Source organism: Apodemus sylvaticus, chromosome 5, assembly GCF_947179515.1.
Source record: "Apodemus sylvaticus chromosome 5, mApoSyl1.1, whole genome shotgun sequence".
Classification (NCBI taxonomy): Eukaryota; Metazoa; Chordata; class Mammalia; order Rodentia; family Muridae; genus Apodemus; species Apodemus sylvaticus.
The window spans coordinates 252,200-269,832 of NC_067476.1; the positions used below are offsets into that span (position 1 = coordinate 252,200).

The 17,633-nt window shown below is 41.5% G+C and overlaps 1 protein-coding gene and 1 pseudogene across 2 annotated transcripts in view; one reads left to right on the forward strand and one right to left on the reverse strand.

Annotated features, from left to right (window-relative positions):
- The first annotated feature begins 308 nt into the window (after nt 1-308).
- LOC127685014 (vomeronasal type-1 receptor 1-like) lies at nt 309-1,674 on the forward strand (annotated as a pseudogene).
- A 2,310-nt stretch (nt 1,675-3,984) lies between these two features.
- Nucleotides 3,985-17,633, reverse strand: part of LOC127685016 (ubiquitin-conjugating enzyme E2 pex4-like) — a 144,137-nt gene continuing 130,488 nt past the window's right edge. Inside the window, exons 10-12 of one of the 2 annotated variants that reach the window (XM_052181749.1) lie at nt 10,998-11,139; nt 5,455-5,735; nt 3,985-4,425 (exon numbers count right to left, since the gene is read on the reverse strand). In XM_052181749.1, coding sequence (XP_052037709.1) covers nt 5,604-5,735; nt 10,998-11,139 — 274 coding nt within the window. In that variant the 3' untranslated portion in view covers nt 3,985-4,425; nt 5,455-5,603. Of the gene's footprint in view, nt 4,426-5,454; nt 5,736-10,997; nt 11,140-17,633 lie in introns of those variants that run through there. The other variant, XR_007977778.1, reaches the window with a different exon arrangement.

Genomic DNA, 17,633 nt, shown 5'->3' on the forward strand with positions numbered 1-17,633 from the left:
GCCAGGTCCCTGGAACTGGAGTTACATACAGTTACAAGGGTCATGTAGATGCTGGCAATGGAGTGTGGGTCCTCTAGAAGAGGAGCCAGTGCTCTTCACCACTGACCCATGCCCCCATCTCTTAATTATATTTTGGAATATTTAATTATCTTATGAATATGATTGTTCTGCCTGCTTGTTCAATCAAAACTGCATAAATACAGTTCCTCAAATATGAGCAGACTAGGACCATCTCTTCAACAACAAATTACTATTTTTAGCACATTGTTTTGAAAGATAATGTTGAATTCCAATGGAGCAAAAATGCACTCATGTCTACAGATATACATGTATACACATGCAGAACCCATAATGTGTAGAAATATGTGTTTATGGTGTTGAACATGAGAGATAGAGTTCCATCACATGCACAATTCCATCATGAGGGAAAGGAAGCAAAATAAGTGTAAATTAAATATTCTTGGTTTTTTTCAGAGAAAACTCTTGTAGTGACAAAGCAGGGCCACATTCTTGAGATAAAAGACTCCAAAAACAATTGAAAATCTCAAATAATTGGGAAGACTCTTGAAGACAACAGTGTCCTACCTGATCCAATGAAGCTATCTCCATGTTATCTCAAAATAAAACCCTGAATACTACAGAAGAAGTGGCTCTTCAGATACTTTTGCTTTGCCAGGCTGAGGTTGGGACTGTGGGTAACATTCTTGTGTTTCTTCATAATTTATCTCCAATTTTGACTGACACTCATCTGAGGCCCATTCAAGTCATTCTATCAAACTTAGCTGTGGGCAATACCTTCAATCTCCTCTTCTTGACATTTCCAAACCATATTACAGTTTTGGCTCCAAGGAAGCCTCCAACTGACCTCACAGGTAAACTTTCATACTTCTTTCACATGGTGTCTCAAAGCACAAACATGTGTTCTACCTGTGCCCTGACCACCTACCAGTTTGTCACTCATGTTCCTGGTAATTGGACAAGGGTCATGCTCAGAGAAATACCCCCAAGTTCATGACATATTTTTGTTACAGTTGCTGGTTTTTCAGTGTCTTAAATAATGCGTACATTCCAATGAATGCTAGTGGTCCACAGAAAAGACACAATGGCACTGATTCTAAAGGTAAGTGGATCTGATCCCTCTCTGTTGTCAGTGTTGGCATTAGCTTATTGCGGTTTGCCCAGGACATTTTATTTATCAGCATCATGATCTGGACCAGTTTTCTCTATGATGATTCACCTGAAGAGACACCACAAGAGAATGCACTATATACACAACCACAATCAGAAGCTCAGAGTCTATGCTGAGACCAGAGCAGCCCACACTACAGTCATGCTGGTGGTCACATTTGTGACCTTTTATCTTCTAGACTGTATTTGTACTTTCTTTCACATTTCTTTTGTGAACACTCATTTATGGGGGAGGTATGTCAAAGAAGTTCTGACTGTAAGCTTGCCCACCGTTTCTCCCTTGCTGTTGATCTTTAGGGATCCTAAGGGTCCTTGTTGAAGACCCTTCATGGTGGGGCTGCAAAGCCATATGACTGGGGTAAGAAGTCTGGAGCAAGAGAGTGAGGTCAAGATGTGTCCAACCCATGAGAACCTAAGCCTGAGACTGGAAGGAGTAGGACTGTTCCCTCCTCTCCAGAGTTGGACCCTTGTATGTAGCCTGTACAACTTCCACTCTGCCATGCAATATAGTCATGGATCCTGGTGGCCAGGTTTTGCCTTAAACTTCCTATCTCCTTATTAAGACAAGCCCAGCTATCAGTGCGAGTTCTTCTTCATGTGACTGATGAATTTCAAGCACCTCAGCCTCTGGAAATGATGTACACTCAATACAAAACACTCCCCACACACCAGGGTTTAACAGCCATTCTTCACCCCTAATAAAGAGAGCTAATTCAATATAAATTGTCTCCAGAGAAGGTTTTTTATCCTGAAGTCACATTGGCTGAGATCCTGTTAAACCATCTACCAGGCTAAGCTTCGGTGCTTCAGGTAAAGCAGGTGGGCTGTGGTACCATTATATCCCAAGGGCAGAGCAGACTTGGGGCAGAAACTGGCACACTATGAGGATCCAACAGGATCTCTGGTTCAAGCAGGACTGGATGAGTTCATGCCAACCTTTGACATCATCCCAAAGACCCCAAGCCACCATAATCTGAGGTCCCTCAGGCTGATTTTTCTATTTTGTTTTGATTTATGCAATCAAGTCTGGTTCAGAGGCATGGAAAGGACAATGAAATCATCCGGCCATGTTACTCCCCAAACCTCTACCTGAACCCCAACAGTCCATGTGGGCATTGGCAAAAACCTTCTAACTTTTTCTCCGCAAAAGGGGGTAAAACAGTTACATGGCAGCCAAAAAATACTGCTAGGGTAGTTACCTGAACTCTTAAACCTGCAGTAAGGTGATATTTTGGGACACTATGGAATGCCCTGATAGCTGCAAAGCCTCTGAAATATTCTTCTCTTGATCAGGTATTTCTTTTCCTTTTCTATCATGGGAAATATCTCATCATAAAAAATCATGCAGATTATGAAATTAAACTCCTGTGTAATAAAACTAACTTCAAATAAAACTCCCCTCTTTGGGGGATGGAATTAATGAAACAGCACCATTTATGGTCATGGGAAATTCTTACAACTGACTCACAGATCCAGGTCTTTTACCTGACTTGGCACAGTGACAGCTAAGAAGGGAAAACTCCATCCTTCCACTTTTTGCTTTGCATAGCTATTAGGGATGTTTTTGTACAATGTGTGATGATGTGTCTCTGTCCTTCTATGCCTGTCTAAGAAAATGTTAATATAAATTTGTTAAAATAAAAAGCCCATGACCTCTATCGAAGTGCAGATTTGTAAGGTGGACTTCTGAACAGAGGGAGGAAGTCTGGTATAGGGAGATTTTCTTCTAAGACACTCAGGAAGTCTTACTGCAAAATAGAGGAGAGGAAACTAGCCGTGTGTCAGATTAGTATAAATGTGATAACTGAATTATGAGCTAGTTGGAACAAGCCTCACTTAAGGAAGGATTCTCTTCCCCTACTTGAATACAGGCTTTCCTGAGGTCATGGACAAAGTGCTAATGCAGAGCAGCCACAAGGGGACAGTACACCGTCACTTTCTAACTGGCTGCAAGGCCAGCAGAATTCCTGACTTCCTTATTGGCAAAGTTTGGGGCCCCCATGCCCTCAAAACTTCCTTCTTATTTCCTGCTAAGGGACTATCAGGGAACAGGGACCACTCAACTACACAGTGCCTCCAAAAGGGCCAGCAGGGAGTGCTGGCTGCACAGCTCTTCAGCGCCTCCCACAGGGCAGGCAGGAAGTTCTTACTTCACAGCTCCTCAGTGCTGTGCACCAGGGACAAACTCAATCCTCAGGCCGACTCCAGATATGAGCCACAGGAAGTAATTACTGCACATATGGATGCCCAGTTTTCTTCTCTGTCACAGAGGGGACTTCTGATTCACGGGAAATGTGTGGTTGTTATGAGCTGCCAAGTCACTTTTCTCAGAGTTGAGTACTAAGATTTGGGGCTGGGTGGGATGGTGTATGTTTTTAAAGAGTGTCAGTCATTCTACACTGTCCTCAAACTCCCTTTGGGGAGGATGATGCTGAGTGTCTGGTCCTCTTGCTTCTACCCTTCAATCCTAGGTTTCTTGCCATAGACACCACATTGATTTGATGTTGGCCTAGAACACAGGGACTCCTGCATGCTACTGATACTAAGCTATATCACTAATCCTGTTGTTGCTGTTGTCGTCATCATCGTTCTTGTTTTTAGGATTCACACTGCCACCCAAACTAGACTCTTTTTCTCTATATGTACAGGCTGGTCTTGACCATAAGACTAGTCTCTTACACAGGAGACAGGCCTACTGAGCCTTCAGACATGAGATGATATGCATACACCTTCACCATAGCTCTGACATCTAGTCTTAATTAAAATCCGCAAACTCCCTAGAAATGACTAAATGTGAGTCAGGTGAGATTGCCCAAGGAGAGAGGGCACTAAATGTTGAAACAGCAGAATGAAGCCCCATCTTGCCACTTCCCTCTGCTGCATGTTTGGGCTCAGGCTTGTAGTCACTTGTGCCTTCTCTTCTGTCCATCATGAAGCATAGAGAAGTTACATGAGGTTAGCTCCACAGCTGCTAGTCAGAACACACCTGCTTACCTGGGCAAGAACAAGAAATGTGCACACACTCAAAGGAATGGAAGCAATCTTCAGATGTGTCCAGCTGAGTGCAGGCTCCAGGTAGAGACTTGCAGCTGAGATGAGACTGGACTCCAGCTGCACAGCAGGTTGCTGCTCATCAGAAGGGTCTCTAGATTCACCCTGGTCACAATAGCCATCATTCTCACACAGTGTGGAACTTGGTGGGGTGTCTGACTTCCGGTTGATAAGGCGAATGGTGGCCTGGAAGGAAGAAGCGTAGCAAGGCAGGAGGTGAGGAACTCCAGGGTAGAAATGGTGGAGAGAGAGGGCACAGCTGCCCCTGGAGTCACCCCACAGCTGTGGTTTTCATAAACTTTGCTCTGAGTTAGGTCTGAGGACTCAAGTCATGTGAACTATCATGGCTTTGGCAGGGGAATAAGTGTGGGTGGGGTTTGTAAAAGGTTGGCAGTAGGCTGTTTTGTAGAGGACACCCACAGAGACACTGCAGGCCTCATTCTCAACTTGGGAACCCATTTTAGGGAAGGTTGGACAGGCTGGCTAGGGAGGCTTCTCTAAGGAAAGATTATAAAGAATACCATGCTCACTGTGAGAAACAGAGCAAAGGACAGACACTTCCCGTCGATCCACTCTGATGTTTACTCAGGCTGGAGGAGAGGACACAGGGCTACTGTTCTGCAGACAACTCTGGGGCACTTTTGCACCTCAGCCCACTCCACTGAGCATGACCCTGTGAAAAGCCAGACCTGCCTGCCTGGGATTTTACCTGGACAGGTCTGGGCTGCTGTGCACATGTCTTCCTGCGCCGAATGGGCCTGTGACCACACTGGCTCCTGGACATCTGGCCTGGCCTCCCTAAGGCGCTATCTGATTCCCAGCCAGACTGACCCCCACCCATGACTCACAAGTCATGGAGCTGGGGCTGGTCCTCTTCCAGACTTAAAAGCAGAATGAAACAGGAGGGAGTGTCTTAATGACTTGAAAACACACAGGTCATACTGGGCTGCTGCCTGGCCACAGCACCCATCTGGCTTGCCAGTGACTCTCTGTTTCCTTTGGCTATGCCCTCACCCTCCCCTCTCCCTGCTCTCAGCATCTCTGCTCTCCACTTCAGGCTTAGAAACCATGAGGTGGTCTTTCAGGGGTTTCTATTGAATTGTTCTGAAGTGACAGAATATTAAGTTCCTAAATGTGCCACAAGGGGGCGCACTCTTCATTTCTCACAAAGGACAAGACAGAGTAAGGAATAAATGAATGAGGACTTGCACCCACCTGATCCTGGGAAGGACTCCAGGATCCAGCTTCTTTCCTTGGAGCAGGGTTCTTGTGGGAGAACGGCAGCAGCAGCAGAGATTTTGGAGGCCGTTCATGATTGTCTTCCTCCTGCCCTTGCAGTGGTATTGCCAGGTTTGAGGGGAAGCTCAGCTTGCACCCTGAGGCTGGCCATCAGAAATGGGCTTTTCCTGAATGACCACAGCTTTCCAATGGACAGCTTCTTCCTGATTGATGGCCACTTCCTGGGTGAGGTTATTTTCCTCCATAAGGGTCTCTTTCTGAAAGGTATCCCCAGAGGAGGAGCCTGTGATTGTTACATTCTTGGGAGACTGCAGGGATCCAGAGAGCTGCTTTTGGGGATTGCAGGAGGACATATTCCTGTCAGGCTTGTATGTGATGACTCTCATGGTCGTGACAGTTCTGGGGCTTGGGGTACCTGGGAAAATCTGCATGGAAGTGGTAAACATACCACACTCTTCCTGATCATGGGGTGCCTCATGATTTGGTGAATGGTGGGCCTCCTGCTCTCATGGAAAGCCTTGAGTCAGATACTCAGTCCAAACATAAGAAGCCAATTACAATAATAATAATAACAACAATAATAAAATCTGGTTTGGTGGCACACACTTGTGCCAGGGAGACAGAGACTCCATGTCCTCCCTAGCCAGCCATCTGAGCCTACCTATCCAATTCAAAGCCAATCAAAAATCCTGTTTTACAAAAAACAGTGGATGGCACCTGAAGAATGACATCCAAGGTTGTCCTCTGGTCTCCACACGCAAGCTTACATGTGCAGGGCCACAGGACCAAACTATCCTGTAAAAGGATTTTCATCCGCTGCAGTAAGAGAGCTCAATGGGTAAAGGTTCTTGCAGGCAAGTCTGATATAACCTGTCCAATACCTGGGACCTCTATTGATGAGGTTTGGTCTGTTGTATGTATTGTCCCAGAGACAAGAAAGTGCACAGGTAGATCCAAGTGAGGCTATGTGACCTTGCCTCCAAATTATTTCTGATTGGTGAATAGAGATGACAACAGTCAATAGCTGGGCAGAAGAAACCCATGCAGGCAGGGTTTAGCATTCCAGGACTTCCAGCATCAGAGAAGAACCACAAGGGGGAAGACACCATGGGTTAGGTGAGTCGTAAAATAAAGACCATGTGGGTTGGCTACCTGTAAATAAGAGCAGTCCAAATGAAACATGGCACATTCTATCGTGGGATTAGTAGTGGGAAATAGACAACAGCGAGAGGTGCACAATCTGCCCAGCTCTTGTGCTGATTAAGGCCAATTGTACATAGAAAGGTTGTGTGCAATGTTTGTCTGAGAACTAAGTGGTCAAAGGCAGGGTAAAAACCGGAGTTGGGATTAAATAATTTCTACACCATCCACATATACAACTCCTGCCCACCCCCACATACACAAATAATAAATGTAATTTTAAAGGGGGTTAAAGCACTTGTTAGTAAACATGAGGATCCACGTTCGATCACCAGAACCCATGTGGTAGGACAATAAACTGCCCAGTCACTATCCTCTGGCCTCTATAAATGCACACTAACACACACATATGAACACAGAATAAATTAATGTAATTATTAATTAATTAACTAATTAAAGGTTTTTCACATCATCTCTTGTTGGCCCAGACTCACTTCTGTCTTTGGTTTACATAGCTCACTTCCCCACATCTACCTCTCCTTATCTCATGCCTATCATGCTTACATGTGTTTCTCCTCCCTAATCTCCATGTTTAAATCTATATTAAACTCTTTATAAACTATTGTTCTGGGGACTAGACAGATGGTCCCCAGGTTAAAAGAACTTATTGTGCAATCATGAGGCCTGGAGTCCAAATTCCAGCATCCTCTAAACACCCATGAGTATAGCTTCCAGGAAACAGATATTGTCTTAGGCAGAAATAATGAAAAACTGCCAGTGATTTGGAGGAAAAAACACCTACAAATGTATGGCAAAAATGCAAAAACTCTGTTCTTTTAAAATATAGCCCACAAAAGAGTTAGGACCTGGGTTATGAATGAAAAGGAAGTAAGTGAAAATCCCGGTTCCTTTCCTACCATGTAACCCAACCAAGTACCATTATTATCTCTACAAATCTGTTTCTTGCTGAGTGTGCCAATTTATATGCTGCTTCTCAATATCAAAAGGGAAACCACTTAGCAAAGACTCCTGGAACATAGTCCATACAGAGTAATTTATTAATTATTAAATTTTGGGACAAATGTTAAAAAGACAAGCAGTGTTTCATGTTTATTTTTAACTGTCAGACACAAGGCTTAATATCCTGACTTAAAGTTGAGACTGAGATATAAAAGGAATTACAAAAAGCCATTTTGCCAAGGACAAATGCTAAGTAAAAATAACTAGTACTATGGAAATATAATTTACATAGGCACAATCATAAGTTTATTAGAATAATTTGATGCATCACCTCAAAGTTTTTATTATTACAAAGATATGGTTTCATTTTCATAAACAATAAAGGGAAAACAACACATTAAAAAAAGAGAGCAAAGGTAGGAATGAAGAATATTACTAGGTTGCTTTACTTTCCAACTTAAGAACCAAAATTCAACACAGGAAAAACTCCTCGTACAAAAATGGTAGAAAACATCACACTAAAGATAATAAAACACCTCTCGTTCCTGAACACTTCAAAAAACAGACTTCCCTGAGATCTTCGAGTTTTCCTGTCTGGAAACAAGAAGCCCCAGTAAGTTATTTCATCAGCACAATCCTATTTCCAACATCAAAGCAAAACCTAGGAAAGCCACTCTGGTGGCTTTCTCATTCTCAGAAATTTATTTTTATTTTATTCTAGACATACAGAGAAACTACTTTAAAAGTTAAATAAATTCTGATTAGGTGCACAGAAGGCTGTAGCAGCACAGCACAGCTCCTAGGTGCAGGTGGGGCCCTGGGGGGCTGTGTCCCAAACAATCTTATACTCAGGTGGTCTCTGCGTACATGTCTGTACATGTCTGCTCAGTCCAGAGCCTAACTTCTAAACTGACTCTTAGTACATTTAATTTTGATGCTATGTCTAATATTGACCCATAGAATGAAATACCATGAAAAGTAAAAGGCATTGGAAGACAATTTCTAGACAGGGTTGGCTACAAACTTAATAAAAGAGTATCTAGTTGTTTTATGAATAGCAAATATTTTCACAAGTGCCAAAGGGGTTAAAGTGCTTAAGATACAAAAACATACATCATAATGTTAAAACAAGAATATATTATCAAGTTATTATAGCCACTTTTTTTAAGGAGAGGAAAATCTCCTTTCATCAATTTTCAATAGCAAGTGGAACTCAAACATTTCCTCTAATATTTGGCTTCTGATCATCTGCTCAGATTTAGAAATGAAGGAGACTTAAGTATAAAAGGTTGTTAAATATTATAAAACCCAGTGGCTGAAAAGAGGCAAAGAACAGACAGTGATGGAAAGCAAGACAAAAGAAGATCGCCGGCTCCTTGCTACTTTCAAAGAACAAGTGCCTACCAAGGCCAAAATCTCGATGCAGACTTTTTAAACAATCAGCCAACTTAGACTCACCCACCAGACTGTGCAACAAAGGAACTTAGAGACTATTAAATATATACATCTGAGGGTTTTTCTCATTTTGACAGATGTTCAGGAAGTATTTACTTAGTGTTCAACATGCCACTAGTACTGTGTACTTCCTTCAGCTACACATTTCTTGCTTTCTAGAACTCAAGTTTTTATCTTTTTATAATACCATGTAGAGGGGCTAGAGAGATGCCTCAGTGGTTAAGAGCACCAACTGCTCTTTCAGAGGTCCAGAGTTCAAATCCCAGCAACCACGCGGTGGCTCACTACCATCTGCAATGTTATCAAATGTCCCTTTTTGGTGTGTCTGAAGACAGCTACAGTGTACTCGTATACATAAAATAAATAAATCTTTTTTAAAAAATAATACCATATAAAAAATCCAGAAAGATAAAGCAACGTTGTACAAAGGTGTGCTTAAGAAACTAACTACAAACAATGAAGCAAGGCCTAAACAAGTTCAGGAAGTTACCCCATGATATACTGACAAAAATCACTAACTCTCAAAATTTTCTGAAAACAGATAACAGCTAATAAAAGCCTTAGAAAACTTGAAAAACTGATAGATAGATAGATAGATAGATAGATAGATAGATAGATAGATAGATAGATAGGTAGATAGATAGATAGATAGATAGATAGATAGATAGATAGATAGATAGATAGATAAAGTATAAATGTGTGCCTACAATTATGTTTCCCAATACAATGTGTAAGCAGATGATTACAATCAAGAAAGATTAATTCCAAAAAAGAAATCCAGATGCCCAGACTCTGTTTTGCCTCACCTGGGTCTTTTATAAAATAATCCCAGTGTTTTATATCTGACAAAACAGGGAACCAAAGTAACTTGGATAAAACCAAACTCTAGATCCTTTCTACTGTGCTATATATCGGTCTTCTGGTAAATGCTTCTCTAAAAGATTGATTTTTTTTTTTTAAAGATTTGTGGTTTTAACAATTTATTCCACAAGGAAACCAATGAGAAAGAATTTCCAATTTCTTTCAAATTGTAATGCAAGGAATAAAAACTACATAAAGGTCTTATGAATGTAAAGAGACTAGTTTTCTAAGACAGCTATGAAAATATTTCTTCTAAAAAACAAGTTCACTCAAATGAGGCATTTAGATTCTGGTTCCAAAAGAGGTTGTGTCCTTTCTTAAATCAGGGTTTCCCTACTCTGTAGCCTTCCCTTGAAAATACTGTTCTCCTGGTGCTATCTCCCAAAGACTGGGATTAGGTACCACCGTGTCTACCTTTAAATTCTTAAAAATACTGAAGAACACAAACTTCAGTGTCTTCACTGTGACATAAGCCAAATGGCTAATAACTTATTTAGTTAATATGAAAACAATTCACACCATGCTTTACAATCCCAATCTAAATTTATACACAGTAGATTGGGTTTCAGGAAAACACCATCATCCAATTCCAGAAAACATAACTATGCACTGGTCATCTGCTCAGATTTAGATTTTGTTGTGATTCAAGTTGTCACTTGTAGAAGTTTGGACCTAGGGCTTCTTCCCAGCCCCATGCTCCCAGAAATAAAACTCAGACTCAAAATATGTATACTTACAAATATCTTGGCCTTATAGCTAGTCTTCTCTGACTAGGCCACAGTGCATTATAACCCACTTACTCAAATCTACTTTCTGACATATGACTACTTACCTGGGCTCAGGTACCATGTGTCAGTCTCGTCACATTTTCCCAGGCAAATATCTCATCCCTGGCTCTATCCCAGAATTCTTTCTGCCTTCTGAATGTCTCATCTTGTATTCTACACTTTCCTATAGGCCATAGTTTTCTTTTAGTACAATACACAAGATATTCTCTCTACAGTCACTATCATCCTTAAAACCTTCAACTTCAAATTGTTAATTATTCTAATTCTACTTGTACTTCTAAGGTACCAACACCACCAGCAACATCCTGAGCTTACCATGGCTTTTAAACACTCATGTGTACCTGCTTCTCCTTTCAGGATTTTATTTTGGTAATACTGCCACTCCAGCTGGATGTTAGCACCAGGATGAAAAGGTGACCTTCCTGTGCCATGGTTGCTGACAGAGCCACTGTTTTTCCTGTGAGAAAAAGAAATTGAATTGTTTCTCTAAGTACAAAAGGATGTTAAGGTCATGTAATGGATTTTTTTCATGGAATTTTAATTATATAACATTTGTTCTTTAATCACTTATGCATTAAATCTTAAAAAGCATCACCATATAACATCACCTAATTTTTTTTAAGACAGGGTCTTCTGAAATTCTCTATGTAGACCACGCTGGCCAGGAATTCACTGATGTTCACCTGATAGGATTAAAAGCATACACCAAGAGTGGCTCCAGCAATGTTTCTGATAAACCGACTCAATCTAAAACAGCACACCCCTTTGGAGCAGATCTCTGTAGATCCACAAAGATGTACTGTCTTATAGTGTTGCTATGCAGACAAATAGATGACAAGTTTTATTGATGATGCTATAACAATTCCTAAAATTTTATCTGTGATTATTAAGTTCTTTAATAGTGGAACTTCTATTAGGTCCTTTTCTGATAGTCAAAACTGCAATGAAAAGTCTGCCAGTCTCCCAAGTGTCACAGTTAAGTGTTGGGGTTCTGTCTAAGCTCCACCCCACACCTACCTGGAAATAGCCAGGTATGCCCTGCCCCAGAGATCTGGTCCAGTATAAGAGGGGCTACTTGCTCCTCCTCTTTCTCTTTTTGCTCTCAGCTCTTCCACATTTTCACCTCTCTGCCCCTGGGGCTCTTCCTTCCTCCCTCCACGTGGTCATGGCCGGCCTCCACTAAACTCTCTCTATTCTCTCTCTCTCTGTTCTCTCTCCCTCTCCCTCTCCCTCTCCCTGTCCCTCTCCCTCTCCCTCTCTCTCTCTCTCTCTCTCTCTCTCTCTCTCTCTCTCTCTCTCTCTCTCTCTGCCTCTCTCTCTACCACTAACTTCCATCCCCTACTCTGAATAAACTCTATTTTATACCATGCCTGTGTGTGTGTGTGGGGGGGGGTGGTCCCTCAGGCACAGAGGTGCCCAGGCAAGGGCCCGCCTGGACACCTTCCTCCACGCCGCCTACCCACACTCACCTAACCCCCTATACTCTCCCCTTTTAAGCCCTTTTATTAAGTACTCTTAGATGGCAGCCAGACATTCTCCTACACAGAGCCAAGAGGTTGTAATACAACCAAAGGTCATAAAAAGGGAACTAGGATTTATTATAGGTGTTAGGACAGAAGATAAAATATTGACTGGGTTTATCTATACGAAATTTCACTTTTAACTTAGTCATGGTTTTAAACTTCCTATTAACCTGTAGTGAAGACAAATGATAGATGTCTAGCTAGATGATTACTTCTAATGGATATGCATGTAAACATTCTCTTTTGTAAACTCCTTATTTCAATCGGTGATTTGATATTTTGTGTGAACTTATGATGAACTTTGTAACGTGTGATTATGTATTCTGAAAGATGTTTTAAGGGCTGAAGACAAAGAGAAGAGAGAAAAGAAGAATTTAGGTTTGAGGAACAGAGCTGAGAGAAGAACTGAACTGAGGAGAAGTTTTTAGTCATAAGAGAACAAGATTAGAAGGAGAATAGGAGAATGGAGAGTAGAATAACTTAGAAACTATAGGTAACATAAAATAACTAAGAGAACAATGTGCAGGATGCAGAGGGAAAGAAGAAAAAAAAGATGTTGCAGAGAACAGAAGGAGCAGGCAGGCTTCGCCTTGCCATAGGAGAGGACAGGTCCCATGGTAAGGACAAAGCAGGCTTAGACTTATTTTTTTTTTTTTTTTACAAACATGGATTTAATTCATAGCATTAAAAGGGTGAAACTTTTTCCTTCTCAATGCAATAAATATTTTTCATCCAGAATGAGTGAGTTCTTTCTGCACCAGTGCTGGTCTTTTGCTCCATATGCATATGTAAGTATGGATGTGTGTGTAAGTATGTGATTGTGAGAATGTATGCATGTGTGTGTGTGTTATGGTTTTAAACTTTCTATGAACCTGTAGAGAAGACAAATGATAGATGTCTAGCTAGATAATTACTTCTAATGGATATGCATGTAAACATTCTCTGTTGTAAACTTGTGTTAGTGTGAAATTGTGAGAATGTATGCAAGCTGGGATCAGATGTGCATGTAGGTATGAATTTGTGTGAAAATGTGGAAATGAAATCTCTGTTATGTTTGAAGCTGTGTATAAATTTCTGTGAGATTATGCATATTCACTTATGTAAAAGTTTTTCTTTCTGCAAGTGTTATTCTCTTCTCCTGGTTCAATAGAAGTTTATTGCTTCTAACTTCCTCCTTAGACTGACAAGCAAGAGGCATCTGAACAATGGGGAAAAGACTCTAGCAACTAATTCTGTCCTTAATCTCCTGCTGTTTTAGGGTGAAGTGCTAAGTGCCTGAGACTCTCTAGCTTCAGAGGAAAGCAGAAGGCAGGTCAGCTACATTAGCATAGTAACTTAGACTTAGATAAGTAAGCCTTTTATTATGCAGCAACTCTAAATTTTCCATAAGACAAAGTCTTACCCCCTCTGATGCACTTCCACCTTCTGCTGCCTCAAGAAGAACCAAGAAGAAAGAAACACCTCTGCTGGGGCTGGCTCCTGACAGAAGACTTATCCACTGTGATGCTTTGAATAAGAATGGCCCTCATAGGCTCATGGGTTTAAATGCTTGTCCCATAGGGAGTGGCACTATTAGGAGGTGTGGTGTTATTATGGCTTCTCCTTTATATAATAGGCTAAACTTTCTTTCCCTCTCCAATTATTTTTAAATTTTTAGTTTAATTATTTTTATGATTTCCTTCTATTCCCAGGACCCCGGGAAAGACAGAACAAATCATGGTACTCCAAGGCTCAGAATGACTTACAGATAGAAATCCCAAGGGTTTGCTGTTGCGTTCAAAGCCCTTCAAGTCCTCTGGAAGGGGTTGTTCTGCTTTCTGTCCATGTTTTCCACCCACATGGGGCTGCCTCCTCTGTCTGCCCACAAGGAGCCTACAGGCACTGACATTCTTCACTTGCTCATTCCTTTTTTCTTCTCCAGCAGGACTCTGTTTCTCCTCTAGGCCCCAAGATGTCCTGTGAAGTCCCCCATCCTCTCCTGCATTCAGTAATTGCCCATCCACTGCACTCTCCTTTCTAACTCCCCCATACAACACTCCGTTTTTGTTCAGTCCTGCTGTGGGTTGGTTAACAGTCTGATGTTAATTTTGCTTCCTCAGGAGGGATTGCTGCCCCAGACTGGCAGTCCAACAAGTGCTGAGGTATGAATCTTATCCCCATTTTAACTGGTCAATAAAGGATAGAGTCTGGGACTGAGCAGTGGAGGGGAAGGTAGGACTGGAGGTTCAATACTGGGGGCAGGTAGAGAAGGAAAAGAGGACTAGAGGGGAAGGAGAGAGGACACAGGAGGAGAATGCACAATGAGAGAACCATGTAGCCAGGAGATACCACAAGTAGGAAGGGGTCCTTATAGCTGGGGAATAAGTTAGTATCGTCTTGTTCCGGCCCAGTCTAGCCATACAGCTTATAATTATAATAGCTAGATTGTGTGTTCTTTTTATAAGGGATTATTGGGCTTGGAAATTCCAGCCACACTTTCCTTTTCAAATTCCAGATGTTCTTTCTTCTACTTTCCTCAAAAGAATTGTTATTTCTTCCTAATTCCACATTGTTTCTCTGTAATTTATAGATGTTTAAAATATTTTTACTAGATCTGGAAAGTCACCAAGTGTTCTGGTTGAAAGAAATAGGCCCCTGTTCAGGTCACAGAGCTTCATAGGAATGAGAAGCTGAACTTACCAAAATAGGCTGCCTTAATAAATCAGCCTGCTCTTATTTTTTTCCTAAACAGAAAGATTTACATATGTACTATTGAACTAGCCTATTAGTGTAGAATCTTATAAATATAAGAAAATCCAGTGTTTTCCAATTAAAACATATCCATCTATTCAAATAGAAATCATTTTATCAGTTTAACATAAGCACTTAATACCATAAATAGATCATATATATCCATTTATAGAAAAAAACACATATATTATAATATGGTATATTTTATACACAAACACACACACACACACATATTTCATTTAAATCCATTGAGAATGGACTTAAGCTAGTAATGGATCATAGCAGTAGAAATTTTGTCTATACCCATTACTTGACATGCAGTACCTCATTTATAATATATGAATAACATCACATTACTTACTAGAGGAACAATGGATAGTGGTGAAGAGATTATGATGACAACAAATCCAGGTTGTGTAATGCAGAAAATTAACCTGTATGCCACACCTGCCCAGGGACCAGGTAACTTCCTGGAATGCTGGAAGTTATAATTCTTAGAAAATCACTAAATCAATTGGGAAAATAATGTCTTATATGTTTGTCCTTATAACCCCCTACAACACATGGTTTTGAGGCTGTTCTCAGCTGGAAAATTCCAGGAAATGGTCCTGAACAAAGTCTTTTCCTTGGTCAATATTTAATATTTAAAGCTAACTTATATTTGGTCCAAAATGCTGGAGCTGGTTTTCCTGGCCAATCTCAAGGTTATCCGTTGATGTAGAATAGTTTTCATACCATCATCACAATTGTTCACTTGATTACCAAAGGACACCTAAGGTCATAGGTAAGGAGTTCTGTTGTCAGGTGAAGTGGTACTATAGGAGAATAGCCCCAGTTAAATGACTGTAAAGGATAATGCATGTCAAAATCACTAGAAGTCCAGAGAAAGGGCCAGGCATTGCAGCAGCTCCCTGATCTCTGATCTTGTTAGAAGCCAGAAGTCTGTCTTCTCACTGTGCTTGGCTCTGGATGGCTTTTGTCCAGGGACAAGAGAACAGCGTCCAAGCTTGATAAGGATGGCTTTAGATAAGCTGTTTTCTGTCATGAACTTTTAAATGCACCTAAGTGAAGAAAACCGCTGCTAAGGGCTCTACTGCAGATATCCACCCATTCCAGGTTCAATCGGCCAAGCTTAATCCAGCTTTTGATAAGGGATTGTCAAATTTAGTCTCAGAGTCTCAGAGCACACCTGGGGTTTGACAACAGGAGAATGGTCATATAGACAATAAATGTAGCTATATCAGGGTCATGACTTTTAGGCTACCCCAAGAGGTGTGTTACAAAATAACACATAAGGCAAATGGCCCTGAAGGCAACCCCCTGGTGCATTGTTTATTTTGAATAAAAATAACAATGCCTCTTCTTGCTTGTGAATTACTGTGTCAGGCTCTTAGCCATCCTCTCTCTGCATATAGTAGACTGCAGATTTAGTAATTCATTTTAATAGATTCCCACTACCTTTGAATCCATTTCTGTTACAAAAAATAAAAGACATTTGTAGAAGCCTTCCCATCCTAGAGCTGAGCATGGGCTTCTCTCCCTTATTCCCAGAAATGAGCCTGTCTTACACCCTGTTGCTCAGCACAATGCAGAGCAACTGTGAAGGATCTTATCGATATCTGATAAATAAATGAATGGCTGAGATTTCACATAAAACAAAAGCCAGCCCTTCTGAATTCTATGGACTGACTCCAGGGAATGAGGAGCTTATTTCCTCTTCTTATGAGCAGTAATTTTTTTAAAAAAAAAGTTTTTCAATTCTCAAATTACAAGCTTCATACATTGTAAATTTCAAAATACTCCATATGGTATAAAGCTCTTTTCAAAAGATACAGCATACATTTTAGAGTAAAATTAACCAATGTGAGGCTTGAAATGAGCATAGCTGTGCAGAGAGCTGGCAAGAGTGTCACCAGAGCAGGAAGGGCATGCAGATTGTCATCTGAGGGAGATCACAGGGAAACTGGCCGCCCCTTAGCAACATCTGCAAAGGAAGGGAAGAAAATACCCGGTGACATCACAGGCTCCTAGCACAGCTAGGGTGTTCTAGAGGTGTGTGGTGTCATGACGGCCTGTGCTGGCCTCGTTTATCTACCTGGGTCATTTGAACAAAACACTCCCTGGCTTGGCTTTGTTGTGACTAGAATTTGGAACCAACCCCCTGGCTCTGCCCCCACTGTTTTTGCTTCTGCGGCATAGTGTGGGTATGTAGGGACACAGACAGAATCCTGTGGCAATCAAGGATAGACTGTTCCTTCTCTGAGCCATAGGCTTCCCTAGGAAGGAGCCTTGGCCAAGTGTTTGTGTGTCTCTAGAACCAAGTATAGCGTCTGGCAACCAGCAGGCTTTTGTGAATAAATGACAAATCACAGAGACACATTATGGGAAACACAGGGCTTTTGTGTAACCCGTCCGGCAGGTCAGTTATTCCAGGGTTCTGAAGGGGTGCTACCTGCGGGTCAAAAGGGGGGAGAGAAGGAGGGAGGCCAAGCACCAAGAACGGCAAATCACTCTGGGTTGTGTCAAAGCCTCATTTAATGTTCTGGGGTACACATGTTTTAAGGCTTTCAGGAGGGGCGTACCCCAAGGCAAGGACAAAGAAAGGAAGGGCAATCTAGCAGTTTAGCAGGAATAGATAAGGGTCCTCCGGTGGAGACAACAGGTGTTTGCACAGGCTGGAGCCTGCCGCAGTTATCTC